This window comes from Fulmarus glacialis, unplaced genomic scaffold (genome assembly GCF_000690835.1).
Source record: "Fulmarus glacialis isolate BGI_N327 unplaced genomic scaffold, ASM69083v1 scaffold26150, whole genome shotgun sequence".
Classification (NCBI taxonomy): domain Eukaryota; kingdom Metazoa; phylum Chordata; class Aves; order Procellariiformes; family Procellariidae; genus Fulmarus; species Fulmarus glacialis.
In genome coordinates this window covers 12,862-36,064 of record NW_009187530.1, presented here as the reverse complement: position 1 = coordinate 36,064, position 23,203 = coordinate 12,862, and the positions used below count along the sequence as shown (strand labels likewise).

Genomic DNA, 23,203 nt, shown 5'->3' with positions numbered 1-23,203 from the left:
TTTTTTTTTTTAAATATATAAAAATTTGTTGCCCATCTAGATGGGATGCAAACTAAAACTGCAGGGGCAGGAGGTGCTATCAATACAGAGAATACTCTCCCAGCTTTGGTTTCATTGCACTCTGAGACACATTGCTAGATGTTAGTAGTACTCAGCAGAGTGATCACCCAGTAGTAGTCTGTCTGCTTCAGCTGACGAAAATAATACAGTCTCAGCCTGCTCTGAGTTGCCTTACAAAGAGCCAAACGATATGCAGTAGATAGCATTTCACTGTCCTGTTCCCTTACTGCCTTTGAAGGCAGTAAGGGTGCTTTTTTTTTCTTCTCTCATAACAATTTCTGTACCACCTTTTCCACTTGTTCTTGCATAATGTCCTGATGCAGTTGACTCCTCTTTCAGGAGCTGTCATTGGAGTGATGGAACAGATTTCCCACCTGTATGCATTCTTTTCTCCCTGCAGACATATATTGGTACTCTTCTTGTATCTGTCAACCCTTACAAAGAGCTGGATATCTACACAGTGACACAGATGCAGCTTTATCGAGGGGTAAACTTTTTTGAACTGCCACCACATCTGTAAGTAGAACCCTTTGGTTTTCAGTTAATATCAATAAATTTGGTTTTCTCTGTCATGCTGTGTAGTAGCAACAAGGATGTGCATCCACAGTCATTAGGTCTAGTGAATGCTGATATTCTTATCTTCCTATAGGTAAAGATGTATTTGTCTCTGTCTTCTAGCTGACTGTGGGAATAAAAGGGGAACAAAAGAATTGTGGAAGTGATGTTGGGGAAACTGTAGGGGAAGAGTTATCTTGAAGATTACCATCCAGACAGATGCTCAGAGTGTCCTCCTCATTACATATGGTCTAGTCAAACCACTGCCTGACTGTGTCCATGTGCAAGTCAGCATCGGTTCCTTCAGTTGTCCAAAACACTCCGGTCATCATCTTGCCTTGTCCTCTGAGGCCCTGTGTCACTGCAGGCAACCACAGGGCTAGTGCAGTGCTCATGCAGAGCCTCCACTTGGACTTCCCAGGAGGGGGAGAAACCTGAACTTCTGAACTCGGAGCTGGAATTTTTTTGATGGTTGGAAGTTGTTGGGTGGTTTGCTGAGTGGGTTTTTCTTTTTTCTTTTCCTTCCTTAAGTGGCATATTGGTGAAAGCTCTACTATTGGTTATCTTTGTATCTGTCTCTATCAGCAGAAGTTGAGATCTTTCCTTTACTGGAATCAAAACTGGCTCCTCTGCTTTGGAAGAGGGACTCCCTGCTGTGTATAAACTGTATTCACCAGAAATACATGCAGCCTGTATAAATACTACAGCAACAGTGGGGAAAAAAGAACAAGCCCTATCTGTCCCTGAAATACAGACTGGGTTTTTACTGTGAGATCTTGAGTCAGTCTCATGTTTTGAGCTGTGCTTTCCCATCATGTCCAATACCTGTAATGTTAGACAAGGAGTAAGTACTTCTGAAAAACCTTTGATACTCTGCCTCCTGTTGCCATTTCTAACAGATGCTTCTCCTCTGAATACTTCTTGTGATCCTTGTTCAGGTATGCCGTAGCTGACAATGCCTACCGGGTGATGTGCAGTGAGTACAACAACCATTTCATCCTCATCTCTGGGGAGAGCGGAGCTGGGAAGACAGAAGCATCCAAGAAGATCTTGCAGTATTACGCAGTAACCTGTCCAACTACAGAGCAGCTGCAGATCGTCCGTGACCGTCTGCTACTTTCCAATCCTGTTCTGGAGGTAAAAACTAAATAAAGGTACAAAATGCAGAAGAGTTGGTGTAGATGGCCTCACTCCACAAGACTTTCCTGCAAGTCTACACACCTGCACCCAGGAGTGGCTTCCTGTTTTACATGAGTTTGTGCCTGCATACCTAACATAAATAATAACATGTGTTCAGCCTCTTGACAGCACAACCTCTGAAAGAATGCTTGGGATTTAATATCACTTAATGTTTAGAAACTTCAACTTGGGTTTTATAGTGGAGGATAGCTGAGACATGGGAATACAAGGAAACTCTACACCATACAACAGTTCCTCATGGCTTCAGTTACAGGTTATACAAGAAAGAACGATAATTTGTTTAGCTGAATTCCACATTAAAGCTAGGGAAATACAATAGTTGGTATTTCTTTAATCCCACTAAATTCAGTAGTAGGACTCAGCTGATGCAGCAAATCTTTGCCCTATCGTGGATTTCAGGTTCTCAGTAAGATGACAAATGACTTAATTTATCTGTTTATCCATAGGCTTTTGGAAATGCAAAAACTCTGCGTAATGACAACTCGAGTAGATTTGGGAAATACATGGATATCCAATTTGATTTTAAGGTGAGAACAAACTTAATGGACCGCTATTAAAACAAGCTGTATCAGTGAACCTCTTGGACACTCACCAGGCAGCACAAGATTTATTAAGACCTACTTACACTGCAGATTTCTGACCCTATTTTTACAGGTCTTGCATTTTGCGAGTAAGGTGACTAGTTATACATCCTGAAAGCTTCCTACATTACTGGCAATACTGCCAGCGCTCTGTGGAAAGCTAATATAGATTGTTGTAAAGCACAAGTTACACTAGAAGGAGAGCAAACTCTTTAGATACAGCTTGTACTGTTGTTGGATTCTAACTCTTAAACACAAGATGGCAGATAAGTAACAGCAGAAACATGCTTCTCGTGACACTGCTCCTTGTTCCCAGGTGTGGAGGAACAGCCATCACAATGATGTTGTTTATATCTGTTGGTGTTGATCTGACTGCTTTGTTCTGCCAGGGAGCTCCAGTGGGAGGGCACATCCTCAGTTACCTAATTGAGAAATCCCGAGTTGTCCATCAAAACCATGGAGAAAGGAATTTCCATATTTTTTACCAGTTATTAGAGGGTGGAGACAAGGATCTTCTTTGCTGGCTTGGGCTGGAGCGCAACCCCCAAAAGTACACATATCTCATCCAGGTCAGTGAAAGCTTGTCCCTCTCTCTGTATCTTACATCTAGAATTGTAGGGATTGCAAATGCAGCTTTCCTCACTTACTAAGTGTGCTGCTGAACTGCTAAGAGAACCCGCTGTGTGTCACATTATTGCAAAACTCGCAGGCAGGTTGGTTACAAACATATTGCTCTGGGGTTGTCGGACATTGTTCTGTCCTGGATGCTTTTGTAGCAGGAACTGTTCCAGCTGTTATGGCCTAAGGATGCACATAAGTGGCTTATAAGGGATAATATCTCTGATCAGCTGATATAGTTGTGGGGACAGAAACAAGCTTTTGGGCAACATGACCCAGTGACAGCAAGGCCATCAGAGTTTAAAAAAGTTACTTTCACCAGGTCTCTTATTAATTGTGTATTCCCATGTTCTGTGTGTGCAGAATGGCTTACTGCTGCCATCCGTACTGCTGCTGTGAGAATGTAAACACTCTTAAGGAAATGTCACCAAACCATTCAATGACCCTGATCCCGCTGGTATGCTCAAGACACTTCTTGATTCATGAGAAGAGTGGTCTGAGCTGCTAAACAGCAGAGTAGTATCTGTCTGCAAGTTACAGTTTGTATAAAGGCATCTCTTCTAATGCCCCTGTGTCAGGACCTGGTATGAGTTTCTCAGGATTTACGGACCTCATATTATAGATGTCCATAGGTATGGTTATGCAGTATACAGCTCACTTCGTGGTAGTGCTCTTGGTTTCCTTTCTTCCCTGGGAGTGAGGAACACTTGGGCAGAAGGTATTACTACCATAAAAATGGAAGATGGCTGTAAGCTCAAGCTCTTCACAAGACTTAGCCATTTTATGGTAATTGCTCTCCAAGCTCGATGCTTTAAGTATAAGCTGAAAGATCTGATCAGATAAGGCACTTTCAGGATTAGCAGGAGTGAAATAAACTTGCTAGCTAGTTGCAGACTGCATCTATAGAGGCTGAAGAAACTGGAAATGGAAGTAGTATGCCCAGTAGTATGCTATGTTTGTTGCTGATAATAAAATTGTTTTGCCAATTAATTGTACTAATTCATCTTTCTTTTACTGTCTAGGGTCGATGTGCCAAAGTGTTTTCTATTAATGACAAGAATGACTGGAAAATAGTCCGCAAAGCTTTTCCTATCATTGACTTTACTGAAAAAGATGTAGAGGTATGCATGTTAAAAGGGACTGAGCCTATCAAAGGGAATTTAAGCAAGCAGTGCGCTGCTGTCTTTCCTTCAAAGTGATGGAAGCAGTCTTGCTTGGGAGAGGTGTTAAGGATGGAATAGGACATCATTTGGTGGGGATTGAGGGAGTGGATGGGCGAAGAGCTCTATCACTTGGTACAGCATGTTGGCAACTGGTGGTAGCGTATCTCTGAAGCAGGTTGTCTGACTCACCTCCTTCAGCCTAGCCAATATTCTGTTTATTAGCATGCATAGCAAAGATTAGTACCATCCCATGGGGCTGTGGGAATCTGTTTTGTGATGGTATATCTCTCGTTATTAGCATCTCTTTGGAATTGTTGCTAGTGTGCTGCACCTCGGGAACATTCAGTTTGAAGAAGATAGCAATGGACATGCCATCATTCGTGATGGCACGCAGATCAAATGGATTTCAAAGGTATCTATTCTGAGATAGTGTCAGTATTACAAGTGCTATGAAGAAAGCCTTTACCTTGCTCTGTTTTCCTCTTAAGGACAAAAACATCTGTTCCCAAACGCAGAAGGATTGCTGTATAAATAACCAGCTCTTGTTATAAACTATCCTGAATTGTAGGACCCCTTTTCTCTGTAGCACATCTCTCTGACACTTCCTTACTTATTTTTGCTCAAAGATGAGTATTCCTGAGATCTACCAAGGCTGGCATCCCCCTGAAATGAATGGGAATGGACGGGGGGGTTATGCCCTACTGATCACACAATACTGCTTATTTCAGCAGTCTCCTGCTGGCCATACTCTGAGTACAAGTATTTCTTTTTCTGCAGCTACTGGGTGTGCACTTGTCCATTCTGCAGGAAGCTCTCACCCATCGGAATGAAGAGGTATCGAGTAGTCCTGTGTCACTCCAGGCAGCTGGGAGTCACCCCAGCTAGTGGTGGTGACAGATGAGGAGCTCTGTTCTTAGCAGTGTTACAGTACAACCAGATCACTCTGGCTGTCTCTCTCCTCCGTATTATCTTCCTCTTCTAGCCTGAGATGTTAAACTAAAACATATTCCCAGTATTGGAGTTTTACTGCTGAACGAGGTAGTAACTGTTAAAAAACTAGGAACAGGGACTTGCAGGCAGGCCTGTGTTTGAGCCAAATAATTTCCTTTTGTTCAGTCCCTTGAGTGCTTCCTGGGAAACTGGGCTGCATAAACAAAGAAAAGCACTGGTAAAAACTGTTCTTTGAGCATTTTGTACCAAGTTTAATAAAATAAAACTAAAAGGAAATCAGAATACTTCTCTCCACTTGTCTAAATTAGTACTTTCCAAAACGTAGTATTACAATCCTGCTGGCCTGTGGCCACACGCCTGACTGAAGTAACATTGATGGTAAATAAAGCTGTAGGCAGCTGTGGTTCAGATAGGCTGAGCACTGTGCTGTGATATACAACAACATGGCTGGCTCTCCAAGCCACAAGTGTGAACTGGCTTTGCAGAAGTTTGCTCTGATCATCTGTGGTGTTTATCATCTCCAGCATATCTTTCTTTATTTTTAGGTCCTAAGCCCATTGAATGTGGATCTGGCATTCTATGCTCGGGATGCAGTAGCAAAGGCAATTTACGGAAGAACTTTCACTTGGCTAGTCAACAAAATTAATGGCTCTCTAGCCAACAAGGTTGGTTTCTTGTTTAGTGTTGTCCTGGACACTGAGTGCTCCTAACACACTGAGCAGAGTTTCTCCAGTGAGGCCCTACAGCACTCATCACCAAATATCTTGGATGCTTGGTAATTGATGTAGGGGCATCCCATAGCACTGAGCTGGAAAACTGTTTAGTTAGGTATGGAAGGTGGTATGTTAAATAGTTTTAGCAGTTCATTACCTGCTTTAATTACCTGCTTTAAAGTGGCTGCTCCATTGGCATGTGATACAAAGCTCTCAAAGAGAAAGCTTAAAATTTAGGTGAAGAAAGCAACATGAAACATGCAGGGAAGAAGCATCATCTGAAGCGTAATTACAGAGCAATGGTGTCTTTAACAGGATTCAACTCGGAAAACAGTTATTGGCCTGCTGGATATCTATGGTTTTGAAGTGCTGGACACAAACAGGTAACAACAGCTCCGGAGGCATGGGGTAATGCCTCATGCTGGTGGGGTATGTTCTGAAGTCCTACATGGCTTCTTGAGTGTACTCTTATCCCAGCAAGGCAAGCTACAGGTGACTGCAAAAGCTGAGTGCACTGGGTTAGCTGAACCCCCTGGTGAAAGCTTTAGCTTGGGCTGCTTGCCTGGATTTGAGCCATTGGTACAACAGTGTGCGAGGAATGTGTGGGTTTGATCTGTATAGAAGTGGGCTGGCTGGCTGGAAAACAGTAGGTAGTGCTGGGAGAAGTAAAACTGTCCATGAAATAAAAACTAATGCTTATTTAACCACTCTCAAGCTTTGAGCAGTTCTGCATTAATTACTGCAACGAGAAGCTCCAGCAGCTGTTGATTGAGATGACCTTGAAAGCAGAGCAGGAGGAATATGAACTGGAAGGAATAGAGGTAACTTAGTATTTTCCCTTTCCCTTTTTTGTTTGAACTGCCATTACACTAAATGCTTTTGATCTTCAATGAAGAAGACATTCCTGCTTTTTTCTTTTTTCAGTTTGCATTGTTCATGTGGGAAGGATAAGATAACCATGGGTTTCATTCTGTAACCCTTTTTGCAGTGTAATTTAGTCTAGATTAATTTACATCATCTAAGAAAGGAGTAGGACATTCCCCGAAACTCAAAAGGTCAGCAGTGACAATGTCCCTGTAGAAATGAGGAGCTGCAAGACATTGGATGATGGAGTGTATTAATGTAGAAAATAAGAGGATGGTCTGGGCTGCTGAAAGCAGGAAGACTGTAGTGTAAGGTGATGGATCAATGTGCTGTCATTGTTTCTCCAGCAGCTCGGTTGGTCCTAATTTACAACACTGATCTTTACTGGGATTGGAGCCTGGCTCCAAAGAACTTAAAAATTGCAAGGAAAAGATCTTCCTCTAAAACTCTTCTTCCTTTTTTTTCTCTTATTTCCAGTGGGAACCAATTCCATATTTTAACAACAAGATCATCTGTGACCTGGTTGAGCAGAAGCATAAAGGAATAATCTCCATTCTGGTAAGAACAGAGTTTGTGCTACTTAAATTAAAATGCATGCTTGTGCCCTATTGCAATGGTCCATAATCGTATTTTTCCCTCTAATAATGCATTATGCATTATTCAGAATGTAAACAGATAGACCTTGTAAACAAAGACCCAGAAGATTAAGGTAGAGGATCTGCTTGCTTAGAGAGCTGTGTGTTTTAATGGTGTGCTGCTTCCGCAGCAACTCTGAGTGCTTGAGAGGCCATTCTCAAGCCATGAGTGGAGGCCATTCTCTCCACTTTTTGCCTGGAGATAGAGACATAGAAGGAAGGTACCTGCAGCAACCTGGCTGGCTATAGTCAGCAACAGGGATGGGACCCAGGCTTCTTCTGAGTACCATTAGGGAGATTGCAGAACACCAGGAGTGCTTCTCCGAAGCCAGGCATCCAGGCTCCTGTAAAGATGAAAGAGGATAATTCATCCCATCTATCTGCTTACATGACTTGCTAGCCTTGATGTCTGATGTTTCAGAAGGGCTCAGCTAGGAGAGAAACCTGAGAGCTGTCTACCTCCTCCTGAGCTGTAGGTCTTCCTATTGTTTCCTTTCCCTTTCATGTTACTGCTCCTAAAATACTGATCTGAAGAAGATCCTCTTTGTGCCTTCGTAGGGGTGGCAGGAGAAATGGGAGAGGCTGAAGGCAGCTCACTCCAGAGCCTTTAACAAGGAGCTTGTTCTGCAATGCTGTGTAACACTTTTTGCTTCGGAAAGTGTGCAGTTCCATGGGGAGGAGTCCGAGCACACAAGCTAACTACCATGATGATACTTTCTTGCATGCAAAACCTAATTAGTAAGAAATCTAGTAATCTTCCTGTAGAGACTTGTAGCCAAACTTGAAGTTTGAGTTGTCTCTTGCCACCACCTCTGCCATGTCCACAAAGCTGAGAATTTTTATCACCTCAATACAGAAGACAGAGCATTAGTACATCGTAATCCAGAGAAGGTGCTGCTGAAGCTCAGCATTAGCTTCACATTGCAAGGGATTGCTCTTTCAAGCAGGACTTTTATACACATAGTGCAATTGGGGGAGCAGAAGGAGTTGTGTTTCTTGGGTTAGAAAAGGATAATCTGTAAGCTTGTCTTTCCCCTCCAACTCTGCGATTCATCCAGACTGAGAGTCCTTCAGGTCCTTCTGAATTTCTCTCATCTTTCTCACTGTTTTTGTTTAAATGAACTACAAATAATAAAGGATGAGGCAGGGCATTGCCAAATTTGGAAGAAAGGCAGATTTGACTTAACTTGATTTATCTTGACAGTTCTACTGAAAACAAATAAACAAAGCTCTAAATTTAACTAGGAAATTGCTTCTATAAAATAGAGATCATCTCAAATTGTAACCAAGCTCTTTAGTTTTGCATAACAAAGTCGTACTAAGTATTAGCGAAGAGGGAGTAATCTGTTCAAAGCAGCATTTGATTCGGTGCCTGCTGTTTCAGGATGAAGAATGCTTACGACCTGGTGAAGCAACTGATTTGAGCTTCTTGGAAAAGCTGGAAGAGAAAGTAGGAGATCATGCCCACTTCGTGACGTATGCATTTACGCTCTGTATCCTATCACAGAGGAAACTATTCTCATCTCTTACCCATAACAGAGTATTGGGGAGGGAACAACTTTTGCTTTTACCAAAGAAAATCAAGCAGCCCATCCACTGTCTAACGTTGTAATGTGCTATGCTGGTAGAGTATGGGGTACTGGGGAGGTGATAGGAGGTATTCCTGTCTCTTTACTAGTGTGAGGCTGATCTTTGAGTCTGATTTCATTCTACTAAAATTAGGGACTAAAGATTAGATGGCTTTGGCCCATGAAGGTTAGATGGCTTGGGCATAGATGGCTTTGTCCCCCACTGGCTCCAGGGAAAGCTGAAGGTATTGTGAAGAAGAGCCTAATGCCCCAGGCTGTGAGAAGTATATAAGTATTTTTCAGGAGTCCATCTTGGATATGTGTGGGTTTTAGGTATGAAGAGGGAAGAAACATGCTCCTGCTCAAATCTCCCAGATGAGTGGCATTTTGGTTAATACTCAATTTGTAGTATTTTCAGATTCAGTTTTGGTGGCAGATGAACATGTTGGCGCTGGGCTGTTCTGGCAGTTCCCAGCAGAAGCCTACTGAAGGGCTTTGACAAGTCATCAATTCAGAGTCACGCTGCTGAATTGTCACTGTTTCTACATCTCTGAAGTTCATCACAGCCAACTGGAAAATTTATAGCCAACTTCCTTGTCACCACAATGTGCCTTAATACTGTTCTGCCTGATTAAAAGCTTTAAATAGAAGTGCTAGAACTACTTAAATGGGATCTGTACTTGGCGATACTCTTGGAAGGAAGTTTTGATGTACTAATGTGCTGTTATGACACACAACTCTGCTGTTAGTGACTGCTTACAAAGCTGAAACTTAAACTGTTAAGTTGCTCTTTTACTTTTTTCCCCCTCTTCCAGCAGTCCTTGCTTTCTAAAATTTTCCTGCTATTCTTGAAAATTTTGATTCTTCCTTTGTATTTGGGTACTTGTTCTAGGGCAAAATATCTCAAACAATCCTTCCCCCTGGTTTCAGTTTGAAATTGAGGAAGCTGGTGATCCTTTTTCTCATGTAGGCAATGAGAATGTATTTAAATTAATGTTACAGAAGGGAATCTTAATACTTCTGGAAAGGGTGATCATTGCCAAATGGCAATGGATAGGTTGCAGATATTTTGAGGAGTTTCTAGTAGCTGGCTTCCATTCTCCAGCACTGAATTTTGTTGTTAGCTGTTCAGAATGGACAGGTAGATGATAATCTGATTATGGGCCATAACTGTATAGTCAGAGCCGTGTTGATAGAACAGACATTAAATAGACTCCCAGCTCTTCTACAGCTGCTTTTTATGCAGGTGACTTTCTACAAGCTGAGGAAGTCTATTTGCTGCTTTTTCTCTTGGTGTTTTGTTTTTTTCCTGCAGTCGCAAGCTTGCAGATCAGAAAACGCGGAAATCAATTGACTGGGTGGATTTCCGCCTCCTTCACTATGCAGGAGAAGTCACTTACTGTGCTGTGGGTGAGTGTGAACAGAGTGCCAGTCTAGAGTCACCTGAGCTTTTAAGCCAATGTGGTAGATGATAACTTGATGTGAAGATGAATTAAAAAATATCTGTCCTCTGAAAGTATTGTTACTTGAAAGTCTTAAACATAAATGCAGTGTGAATTTTGAGGATATAAATTTCCAGATTTTGTGTTCAAGTGTGTAGCCTCCAAAAAGAATTAAACCCTCTCCTTCTTTTTCCTCAGGATTTCTGGAGAAGAATAATGATCTCCTGTACAGAAACCTGAAAGAGGTAAGAATAAAAAAGGGATGCTGTTCTCTTAAATTACCTTGCTTGAAGCAGAGATGTTTTTCAGAAAATTTATTTAATCTCCGTAGCAAACAAGAATGTATATTTCTACTTAGCAATGTTCCTTAGGCACTTGCACGCATGTCCTTACAGCTGTGCTGCTCAAGTTTAGAAGCATCACAGCGGGAATAGCACCCCTGCTAAATAAGGCAGCTTTCCCTTATCCTGTTTCAGGTGCTGTGCAACTCTAAAAATGGCATCATTAGAGACTGCTTTTTACTGTCAGAACTAGACAACAGGAGGAGACCAGAGACTGTGAGTTTCATCTTTAGTCTTAACTTTGAACATAAACTCAACTTCCCAAGTCTTGATTTAACCACTGATCCAGTCCTTAGTCCTGAATTCAGTGGATTTTTTTTTTTTTTTTTTGCTGGTGTTACACCCCTGCTAGCTTCCTGGTAGTTGAACAGTGACGTTGCTGAGACAGCAGCAAGCCATGTGACATACCTTAATGTTATTAATGCATCCTTCTAAAACGAGCCCTGTGCCTAGCATCCAACAGTATTAGTTTCTGAAGGGCTACCTTGCGTGTCCAGCTGTACGGCAGGAGTTCAAATATTCTAGCTAAGCACTCTGTCCAGGTAACTTATGATTGACTATGCTTCGAAAGCTTTGTGGTACTAATGCATATGTCAGCCTTTTACTTACAGTTTTAAGATGGTGCAGGCAATGAGTTGATTTCGATTACTGCAGCGCTTGACTTCCAGAGCTAAGAAAGTTCTTTCAATGTCATCTTAGGTTGCAACCCAGTTCAAAAACAGTCTGATGAGTCTTATAGAAATCCTGATGTCCAAGGAGCCTTCTTATGTCCGATGCATTAAACCGAATGAGAACAAGGAGCCTGGTAAGTTATTGGGCTGAAGACACAGTTGAGATAAAGGAACGAAGTGAGGGAGACTTTAGCTTGTAGCTAGGTAGAGCATATATATATGTTCTGTGTGTGTATATATAAAAATAAAAAATCTTAGTTAAGCTAGCAGCAAAGTCATCACCTTGGGTAACTGTGGATTTGATTCCTTCCTTATTTGTCCCAATACAAGGACAAGTAAGTGAGCTTCCACAGACAGTATTTACCAGTGACTGTGTTCTTGCTGCAGGGAAGTTTGATGATTATCTGATCCGACATCAGGTGAAATACCTGGGCCTGATGGAGCACTTGCGGGTGAGACGAGCTGGCTTCGCATATCGGCGGAAGTATGAACTCTTCTTGCAAAGGTAAGTGGAACTGTTTTGCCCTCCAGCCAGGTAAACCTGCCCTCCCACAAGGGCTTCAGAGCAAGGTTTGTTTAAATGTCAAGTTGCAGTGATAGGAGATGTGGAGGTGTCAGCAGACACTCTTCTGCATCAAAGATAACCTTTTTATGTGTCTTTTGTCTCTATCCATTTTGATCTGCTTTGGCATCTTCTGCCTTGAATAAAGCAGTAGGAATTTGGGGAGGAGAGTTTCAGGAAGGGGTTCCTCAAACATCAAGTCATTTGTGATGATGTCTTGCTGATGTTTCAGGTATAAATCCCTCTGTCCAGCCACCTGGCCACACTGGCATGGGCCAGCAGCTGAGGGTGTGGAAAGGCTCATCAAGCATATTGGTTACAAGCCTGAGGAATACAAATTAGGAAGGTAACTTTCCTTTCTCTGGCTGTGATCTCTGCTGCTCAGCTGCATGGTGCTTGCCATATTTGATCCTCTGTCCTGTCTGACTGCAAGCCACCATGTGGCCCTCCCCGGAGAGCTGTAAGACATAGTGGTGTGAACAGATCCCTTTAGCTTGGCTCTTGCTTGACTGTGTGAACTGGGTGGACCTGCTTGGGTCTGCAAACCTGATGGCTTCTGATTAGTGACTTCTTTAAAACAGGCTAAAGTAACCTCACCCCAAAGGTATACAATGCACATGAGCAAGGAGACAGATAAAAAGCCCAGATGCGTAAATTCCCTCTTTGTTTTTACCTTCCTGTTTCCATGGAAGCTTGAATCCAGCCGAGTTTCTTCCATCTCTGGGTTAGGGGAGATGGGCTGCCTTGCTTCAGCTCCACATCTCCCTGCGTGCTTGGGCAGCCAGAGGCAACTTGCCTGTCTTAGGCTTGGGTTCTTTAACTGCCTTTTGCAACCTTGTCCTCCCTGCTAAAGACAAGGCATGGGGCAAGGCAGGGCTCTCCAATGTCACCTTCAACCTGTGGCTATTGGAATCCTTGAATTAACATCTAGGATAGTAGCTAAGACAAGGAAACCTGTTTTCACTGGGTTTCAGCTGCTTATCCTTGGCTCCTGGGAAACTTGCAGGGATCCCAGCGTTGAGAATTACAAGTCATGTATAAGTGGAGGTCTCCACGCTGCACCTTCCAGGGCACCTGGGACCTTGTGCAGTAACTGGTGTTTTGCTTCTTTCCCTCTCCTTGCCACCCTGTGCCAAGTCCTTCACACCCTTTCAGGATGTGCCAGCTAGACAAATGAAGAGTGTTTATGCAAGGAGATGTAACTTGTCAGTATTACAGCTAGTTGGAGGATTCTGAGCCTGGTTAGGGCAGCTGAAACAATGGCTCACTGTGAATAAGCTGTTCATGGTCTCTTTTTCAGAACCAAAATATTCATTCGGTTCCCAAAGACACTGTTTGCTACTGAAGATGCATTTGAATTCAGAAAGCATCTGTTAGGTATGGTTCCAGTTCCCTTTATCTATATATAGACTAAGAAGCAGAGCCTGGGTGCACTGTGTTTCTGGGCTCCAGGTTCATGAAGCAGATGCGCCATGGTGAGAGCTGAGACCCCTGGTCTGCACAGCTCTGGAGAGTCCAAGGAAAACTTAGTAATCTTTTTCCAGGGTGGGGAGAAATCACTAGCTATATTGCTCGAGTTCCAGACACATATCTCCTTTAGAGCTCCTCAGTCTTACTAGTAACTGTTGCTCCATGTCTAGCTGCGCTAAGTACCTTTCCCCTGGGATTGGGATACCACCTGTCTCATCCTAGTGTTGCCTGTTTGTACCTGCTTGAAATGCATAAATGCATGGGGCTGCCTAAAGGCACGTTTACCTACACGGGCTACTTTTGGGTCCTGTTGGTGTTTTGGCACCTTTGTTCCTCGGTGATTGTGCAGACCCTCCTGTGCCTTGGCATGTGGTATCTGATTGCTGGCAGCACAGCTCCTGAATGCTCTGGTCCTGTAGATACAAGCAATGTCTCTGCTTTTTTTGCCAGTTTCAAGACTACAGGCCAAATATAAAGGATGCCTTGGAAAGAGAGAGTACAAGAAGAAGAGAGAAGCAGGTATGGGCTCTGGAATTGAGGACTCTCTTCTTAAGGCTATGCTTTCCAGTAGGAGTTGTAGCTTTGGGAGGTCACGAATCCATGTTGCTGCAGATAGCGCTCATAGCTTCCCTGCAGGGCTGTGGGTGTCGGGGTCAGATGCAAATGACAGCTGTATGAAGAGTATTCACAGAGGTCCCTTTAGTTCTATTTAGCTCCTCACACCATGTGCTGCTCTTGGCCTCACCCAGGCATCAGCTGTGGGAGCAGCTCTGTGCAGCGGCAGCACCCTCTGCTGTGCATGTGGGGGTGTTCTGGGGCACCGAGGGAATTGCTCATTAACTGCTGGGGAAACAAACCCTCTTACCACAGTGGACAGGGTGATAAATAATGCTGCAGGCTCAGCTTTCTGAGATGAGCTGCTTGCTGTGTACAGTACATCACTGCCTTGATGTTGAGCTCTACAGTGCAGGTAGTGCCGGATCTGTTATTATGGAGAAGAAAAAGTTCTAAACTTCTTACTCTAAACATCAGCTGATGGGAAGAGCTGCAAAAGAGCCAGTTACAACTTCTGCTATGTGAATTTAAAGGATAGTGTGGCACAGGACCTCTGATACTAATGCAAGGATTAATTCTTGCAGCTATCAAGCTGGAGGCTTGTTGGCGAGGAGCACTGGCACGGAAGGAGGCCAAGAAGAGGACGTGGGCGGTTCAGATAATCAGGAAGTAACTATCACTGCGTGGTGGTCCTGGGGAGGGTTGTGGGTCAGGGCCTGGTGATGGTCTTTGGACAATGAGTCCAGAGTACTGACAGTAGAGTGAGTTAAAAGAGTCATCTTAACACCCATTTCTAAGCTATCATTGTAGTTAGGAGGACAGTTGCCAGATAGGGTTGATCAGAAATGCCTGTCACCTCTTCAGGAATACTCTGACTTGCACCAATTTCTGTTGCTCTGCTAGTTTATATTGGTACAAGGGATCTCTAAACCAATCCTTTGCGAGACTGTCCGTTCTTTTCATACATGGTCCTCCCTCTCCACTGCCATAAACCCCACTCCTGAATGCTCCATCAGAAGTAGTACTGATCTTCCTTTTTAATTCTAAAGCACTGTATTTTGGTCAACAAAACTTGGAAAAAAGTTAATGTTTTGGAATATTATAAAGCTTAAGATTTCCATTGCTGTAACACAGGTGACAGTGTACCTGAGTTAACATCAGTGATCTGTTAGCCTGTCGTGTGCCTTCTGTGACTTGCCTTTCATTTCCACTGATTTCTGAACGTAATATGTAAGTTCTGGTTTGGATATGTTCTATAGATTCATAAATGGCTTCATCAATCGGAAGAAACCCCTTTGTCCAGAGAACACTGAATTTGTGCGGCTTGTGCAGTACAACTACTTGATGAAGCTCAGAGACCACGTTCCAAAAAACGTCTTGGACAAGAGCTGGCTTCAACCTCCTTCCATCCTGGAAGAGGTGAGTGCTGCTGCAGGCTTCGGGAGAGGTGATGATGGCTTCTGTTCTGTGGTCACCTGTGTGCACACTTAATGTAGGAAAAGAGCAGTGGTCTCCTGCTGGCTTGTCCTCTGTTCAGGCATGATGGCAGAGCCTTTGGAAGACCCTGAGGTCCTCTGTACTTGGGGGAGGATGGGAGTGGGAGGAATGGTGCTGTTGTTTAAGTTTCCAAGGGAAAGGAGGGAGTTTGGTGCTTTTGTTTTAAGGAATAGAAAGGAAGATGCACTGACAGAAAAGTGAACTCATGAATCCTATTAAAGACAAAATTAATCCCACAATGTTTTAAGCTTGCAGCACAGATAGACTTGTAGCCTTTCATCTTGTTTGGGCTTTGGCAGGACAGGTAGCCTCAGTGCATGAATTGGACAAACTCTAATTGCTTCCAGCAGAACTCTCATTTAGAAACAGCTGCTGACACTTGTTATGGCCCCTTTGATCCTGCCCGTAGCCTGGCTTGGGACCAGAGCGGATCAATCCCATGCTGGCTGTGGCCGGTGCTCTGTGGGTGAGGTGGGCCCAGGAAATTAGAAAGCTCAGACGGAAGGTAAGTGAAGAGCAATGCTAATGGTATGCTACGTGTGCGGTGCCGCAGTCTCGTCTGGGGGTGACAGATGGAGTTTGCTGGTTTTAGTAATGACTCAGCTGCTTGGTGTTCTGCATCCTTCAGCTGCTGCTGGGCATTAACCCTTCTCTGGTGCAAAGCTCTTTGGTAGGTGGGGCTCTGGGCTGGAGGAGCTTCAATGAGTTGTGACTAGATGTTAAAAACAGCTTGCACCAGGCAAGTATTGCTTAGGACTGCAGCAGGAGTTTGCACAACTTCACTACTTTTTTTTTTTTTTTTTACTTTTTTCTTTTTTTTTCTTTTAATGCAGACATCTGAGATGCTACAGAAAATCTGCATTAGGAACCTAGTAAGGAAATACTGCCGAGGTGTTACTGCTGAGAGGAAAGTGCAGGTAACAAATATGTGGAATGCAAATGTGCAAGTTAAAACACGCTGTGCATGTGTGATATCTGCTCTCTGTGAACTCTCTGAAACACAGACTGCACCTTCTGACACACCACTGCTCCTTCTGCTGAGCAAACGTTCCTGGGCCTGGAGTCAGGTATTTTACAGTGGCACTTGCAATGTACAGTGCAGTGCTCCTACAGACGCATGGGTCTTAATCTTATGGCATTAAAACTGCACTTCTCATAATTAGGATAGATCCATAAATAAGAAAAGATCCGTAGGACTGTTTACTCCCTACTACCCCTTTATTTGGTGTAATACAGGAATAACCTAAAGATGTTGAAAGAAATGCAGCGTGAGTCAGGTAGATACTGCATGAGTAAAAGGATGATGTTGTGCAGTAATAATGCCTGCTTTATAACTGCTGATGTTACTGATGGAGAAACTCTAAGAGGGTAAAGGCTGTTCCTTCTCAAAACAGTTACAGCAAAAAGTGGTAGCAAGTGCCGTTTTCAGAGGGAAGAAGGAGGGCTATTTGCAGAGCATAAACCAGCCTTTTATGGACACCCGACTAAGTGAGTACACAACAAACCCCTGAAGGACTCGGGCATGTGCTCCTTGCTCAGGAAAACTGTTTGACAAACAGACTCAGTTTCTAAGATAAATTCCTATCTCACAGAGGCAGCATCACCTGCTGCGTTTGGGCCCTACCATTTGAGTTCCCTTCCTTTGTCATGTCTAGTGACACTAAACAGATTAATCTGCCAGACTTTGCTCTCAAACTGGAGGTACCTGGAATCCCTCTTGGGACAGACAGACCCAGCCATAAACCCAAGCAAAATTCCCTGTGGGCTGGGATGGATTGGGACCCACCCTCGCTGTGCTGGACAGAGCAGGGAGGCTGAGTGGGGCTGTTGTAGTGCAGCATCAACAGCTGTGGGGATCCCGTCCCAAGGACTGGAGCTACTGGGAAGGAGAGATGTGAATCTTGGGAATCCATGTAGTCATTGTTAAGCAGATAAAAGGCATGAGAAGAAAGCCCTAGTAGTGCCTTGGCAGGGCAAGGGATCTGGGAGACTGGATAGGGTGCAGTAGCAGTGGTGTGTGGGTGAGACACGGGGATCTTTATTGGAAGCTCCCAGAGAGCTTCAGCTGGAGCACCGTGCAGAAGGAAACGTGCTCTGGGTGGTTCTCAGCACGAGTCCTTCTGTGCCAGGGCCTGAACCAAGATCAGCCAGTAACTCCCACTGTGAATTACTTGTCAGGCAGGAATAATCACTGAAATGGGTTTAGGAGTAGCTTGAAGTGAACACCATCAGTTTAGAAGGGAGTGTACCAAGGGGACAAGGATTAATGGGATGAAGACAATTAAAACAACAGCTCTCTGGTTTTTTTGCTGGTGGGAGTGGTGGCTGTCTGTCACCTACGCTCAGTTTGTCTTTCTGGTTTGCTCCTCAGAAGAGAATGATATAAACCCCAAAGTGCTGCAGCTCATCCACGGTGAGAAGATCAAGGTAAAGAAAAGACAGCTGGAGCTCAGCAGCCCTTGAGCCTGCTGCATTGGAGTCCTGGAGCTGGTCGGTCACGCAGACTGGGTGATCCATAATGTCTGAGGCTGTCTTGCAGCCATGCCTATGTGGCAGGGCAGGCTGCTGAACAGCAGTGTAGCGAGTATTTCCTTGCTTTAAAATTGGAGACAGGTCTCAAAATGCACCTAGACAAAAAGTATTTAAGATTCCTTTTAATAAAAGCTTAAAAAGCATCATTAATCCTACTTGGGCTGTAATGGGCAGAAGTGCAGGTGTGTGCACTGCACTTCCCATGGTTATGGCATAGAGGGCACAGGTAAACCATCTTTCTCAAAGCATGATTCTGCCATCTGAATTTCCAAGTATAAAAAAACCCAGATGATTATAAGCAGAGGTTGGCAGCAGCTGTTGTGAGCTGAGATCCACAGCTCTGCAGCGCAGGGCTGCTCCTTGCTGAACTGCTTCCAGCACAGGACCCTGCAGTAGTGAGAAATGCTGATACCAACTTGTTGTTTTCAGTATGTGACCCCCGTGATAAAATATGACAGGAACGGGTTCAAAGCACGAGACCGGCTGCTTGTTCTGACCCAGTCCTCAGCATACGTGGTGGAAATGGCCAAGATCAAACAGAAAATAGACTACGCCACTCTGAAAGGTAATGGTGGAGGTCAGTGTGGGGCTTCCCTTTCTGCCAGTGACCCTGGGGTGGAAAGATGAACTTCTGAAACTTGGTCTTTCAAAGATATTTGAAGCAATGATCTACCTGAGAACACGTTTTCCTGGGGATGGATAAAGGGTGTTTGTGTCAGCATGCAGTTCCTTGAAGTATAAACTATGAGTAAGAGGACACAGTTCTTTGAAATACTTAAATGCAGGAGGACATCACTTTCTGCTGAAATAGAGGGGAGGAAAAAAACCAACTTTCCTACCCCATTTTGTAGGTATTTTTTAATCCTGCCATTCTCTGAATTACAGTCCAGGGGTAGAATATACACTTTCTCCCTCCTCACCAAAACAAAGGTAGCATGGAAAGGTATGGAGCAAACAACTAATGCATCGTGTTTAAATAACAACTGTTGGAAATGTGTTATAGACAAGTGGATGAGAAAGTGACCTTCAGAAGGTATTTTGAAAGCTGGGAAAATGATGATGGTGTTGTGAAACTGTCTTTGGTAGTTTTTCCTGTAATTCTTGGATTTCTTTTGAAGGTATTTCCACCAGTAACCTGAGTGATGGGATTGTAGTCATTCATGTTCCCGAGGACAACAAACAGAAGGTAGAAAATTGAAGTGTAGCTACTGTGAGCTTGTGGTTAGAAGTAAGGTCTTGTAGCTGACAATTCTAATACTCTCCTATGAAATACTGGGATTACACAATTACTGATGTTTACTAATTCTGTAATCAGCTAGGCCTTTACGTTCTTGCTGTCTCACCATGTAAGCTTTCACTTTCGTGTTTTTTTTTTTTTTTTTTTTACAGCCAAAGTCACTATAAATCCTAAATTGTCCCTGGAAAGGATGCTTAACAAACTAAACTTGTACATGATTGTTTTAATTGCTGTGTAGTTATCGGTCCCTTTTGCACAGCAGTCACTACTCTGGCGTTAGGAAGGAGTTTCTCTGAATGCACGTGGCTTATGCGCCCTTATGGGCTAGGGCGATGCCAGATGACTGACTGCCTCTTTTTTCTTTCCAGGGAGATGTGATACTTCAGTGTGAGCATATCTTTGAGACGATCACTAAACTCTGCATGCTGGCCAATAAGCAAAACCTTGTTAAAGTTGTGCAGGGAAGGTAAGGAAGGAAGTTGAATGGGTAGTATTGTGCAGGCTGTATTTTATGGAAGAACCTGCTTCAAAAACTTTTAGGCCTGGACTACTTAAGTCAAAACTATAACATCACCCCAGCAGACAGTGCCCTAAACTGATTAGAGGTCTGTTGTGCACAGTTGTTTTCATGGCTTCCTTTCATAGGCAGAGGGGAAACAAGATGGGATGCATGGGAACAAGAAAATATATTAAAAATCATTACAACCTATTTCCCACACTAATGAGGCTTACTTCCATGATGGCTGTGGTTACACCTTGCTAGGTGCTGCTCTGCTCTAAGACCTGCCCATGATCCATCTGCTTAAAACCCAAACTTCTTTATAGGTGACTGTACTTTAAAAACGCTTTTTTCAGGCTTCTGCTGATGTGACCTGGGCGTGAGGTTGTAGGTTTAGTGGTTTCACAACAGATCTCATTAGCACCGGCTCTGAGGAAAGCCTGCTGGGCTGAGCCTGTGGGTCACTTCAGGATAAATGCTCTTCTCCCTAAAAGAAGGCCCTGAAATGTGATTGCTGAGCACAGGAGCCTTCTCAGTCACGCCACCAAGCCTAATGGCAGGTGGATGCAGTCTGTCTCTCAAATCTCTACATGAATTGAAACTGGCATATGAAACCTGTACTTCTGCTCCAGCTTTTCTCTCTGGTCTTTGCATTTCAATTGTAATTAGATTCTGTGTGTTCAGTGGTTTTCTCCAGGTCAGATCTGCTTATCTTCTAGTGCTTAATTGCACCAGGAAAATTTAAATGCCCGGACCAGGCAGGCATGTTCCATTCATCAAACCCTTCTGGGTTGTGTGGTATAATGCAATTGTTTAGGAAATTTACCTAAGCTGGAGGGCTCTGATCTTCTAATTTAACAAGATTTGCCAAGGGAACAGAAATAAAGGGGACTTAGAGTAAAGCCTATTGCAAAGAAAGCATCTAATGAGTAATTCTGTCTATATTTGCAGCCTCCAGTTTCGCATTGGCTCTGGGAAGGATGGGACAATGGTGTTTACCGTTGGGCAGGAGCCTCAGGTCTTTAAAGCTAAAAATGGACAACTAACAGTGGTAAGGCCTCATCTAAGTGCTGGGAATATGACTTGTGCTTTCTCCTTTGATGCTCAACCCCTGTAGAGAGCACAGCTAAGTTCTAGCAAGGGCCCTTTGTATGAGCTCAGGAGGACTTGATTCCTCTTACAGAGCACGGAGGTGCAAGACATAACTACCCCGTCATAATAGATGGTCTAATGCATAATAGATGGTCATCGCTGTGTTGGGAGTTGCAGCTACGCACCTTGCACATGAATTGTCACTGCTACTTGCTCTCTCAAGTTAGCACGGGTAGAGGGAGCAAGGCTCTCTCCTGGTTGGTCATTTAGAGAATTTAGCCTGAGCCCAAATTCAATGCGTACCTGCAAAATGAGACTGAGGTGAAGTTTGCCACCTCTTGTTGCCGCCCTCAACGAAGTTATTTCTGAAACCGGTTGGGGGACAGAAGGAAAGCATTTCCTGTCACCCAAGCAGGTTATCTGAGGAGGAAGGATCTGTCTGACCCAGTGGCAGAACTGCCACAGAGGGGAGAACGAATTCTGACTCTGTATGTAGCTATGGAAAACAGAGGAGCTTTGCTTCTGTCCTTGTTCATGGTCAGGCAGGGAGGCGTGCTAAACCTGCCTCCGTCAGCTCACAGCTGCAAGGCAGTAAATGGCAAGCGTGGCTGGAGGAACAAGGCTGCTTCAAAGGTGAGCTTAGTGTGTTTGGGACTGTTAGCTGACAGCTCCAAGGAAGAATTACGTGCTGGTTAGCTGTCCTTGCAGTCCGGAGATGAAGGGGGTTATCTTGATATGCCAATTGTTAAACAGAAACAACACAACCTCTTTTCGCACAGACAGGACACCTCAAGGAAATAACATTTGTACTTAATGACTCCTTCCTTTTCTCATCCCAGGTGTCAACCCAGGCAAAGTCTTGATGAGAAACAGTTCCTGTTCCTGGTCCCTGTCTTGGCTGGGAACAGAAAGGAGCCTGCAGGATGAGACCAGCACTCACATCTCCTCTGGAATCTTTGATGCCATAGGGCTGCTGTGATTTGAGTTTGCTTGCATTTTTCAGGCTCTTTTTTATAGCTTAAAACTACTCAACTATAGCTAAATAAATTCCATTATGTTGCTGTAACATAATCCCATGAGCATAGATGCTCGTTACACACTGTCACAGGGAAATGTTTAAACCAAAAGTTGCAGTTCCACATGTGAAATGTCTGTCTCTGTGCACTCGGCAAGAGCTGAGAGCTCTGACCAGTCAGGAAGGATTAAGATAGAAGCAAAAAGGCTTCTCTAACTGTACTTTGAGTCACAACTTGCCAGGAGAACTCCATCAAGTGCAGATCAATGAAGTTAAATCTAGTCTGAAAACACCTTTTCTCTTGGGCAGACTGGCAAAGCCAGCAGCTAGTCCTTTGGCATGTGTAGGGATGGTTAAATGTAGCAGTAGGGCTGGCACTGATCTTTTTGAGTTGGTGCATCAGCATATGAAGCTGCTCATCTGGAAATCGCAGTAAGCTGCTTTCTTGTCCACTCTGACATGGGGTCAAATCTTTCCTTTTAGAGTAACACTGTCCTCGTTCTCCCTGCGCAGCCGCTATGCACGGTGCAGTGGAAGCAAAACCATAAAGGATGACCAAAATGCCCCCTCTTAAAGAGGGATGTGCTGGCTTGGTGCAATCCAGTTCAGAAGAAACCAGTCTCCTGCTGCTGAAGAACCTTCATCTCTACCTACAGAGCTGGACTCTACTCACTCAAGAGTGTGGTAGGCACTGCTGTTCCTTGAGGTGTCTTGGGGCAGGTACAAGGGGAGAGGGTGGAAGACAGGAATTCCCTCTGCTTGTTGCTGCCTGGAAGCTGCAGCTGTATTGCCACTCTCTGTGTTCATAGCGCTTACTCTGCTGCCTCATGTTGAGGCAAACTTGCGTAGCTCTAGCTTGCTTTGTCTGGGCTGAAACTACAGCCTGAAGATCCTTGACTTGCTGCCTTTAAATCCTGGGGTCTGTAGAGTCCCAAGAGCCAGATCGCTGGTGCCTCTGCCATGAGCAGTGCCAGGAGGTAAAACTAACAACCTGGGGGAGGATGATGTCTGGTATTTCTTCCTTGAAAGCTCCTTCCAGCTCCATGGACCACGAGGACAGCATGCCTCAAACAAGTAATAAAGCGACTCACATGTAAATATGAAATATCTTCTAATTTATTGTGTTATATTTTTAAAAAAGTACATATTGCAAACATCAACCATACACGGAAATCCAGCTTAAGCTTTTTTTTGTGCATAAGTATAAAGTGGGAGGGAATGATTGTACAGAACAGATGAATATGCTGCTATTGTCCATGAAACGAAACTACTCCATCAAGACTGAAAGGTTCTGCCTACCCTTTGCTCTAAGGTAAGACTGGAGCTTGGAGCCTTCTACAAGGGCTCTAACCAGGGCCTGTCCTGCAGCAGGTGGAGCTCAG

General features: G+C 44.0%; 1 protein-coding gene across 1 annotated transcript; it reads left to right on the top strand.

Moving 5' to 3' along the window:
- Positions 1–460: 460 nt before the first annotated feature.
- On the top strand, positions 461–21,872 carry MYO1H (myosin IH; the record flags this gene model as incomplete). Its single annotated transcript, XM_009575497.1, has 30 exons — positions 461–576; positions 1,554–1,752; positions 2,262–2,342; positions 2,786–2,965; positions 4,037–4,135; positions 4,476–4,589; positions 4,955–5,026; positions 5,674–5,793; positions 6,157–6,224; positions 6,557–6,662; positions 7,183–7,263; positions 8,725–8,816; positions 10,224–10,318; positions 10,549–10,595; positions 10,827–10,907; positions 11,391–11,496; positions 11,750–11,867; positions 12,157–12,270; positions 13,225–13,301; positions 13,845–13,913; positions 14,534–14,618; positions 15,209–15,368; positions 16,280–16,363; positions 16,841–16,934; positions 17,818–17,873; positions 18,408–18,543; positions 19,097–19,164; positions 19,584–19,681; positions 20,666–20,765; positions 21,646–21,872. Coding segments are annotated over 30 exons (2,940 nt in total), but the record flags the coding sequence as incomplete, so codon positions are not given.
- Between the last annotated feature and the right edge of the window lie 1,331 nt (positions 21,873–23,203).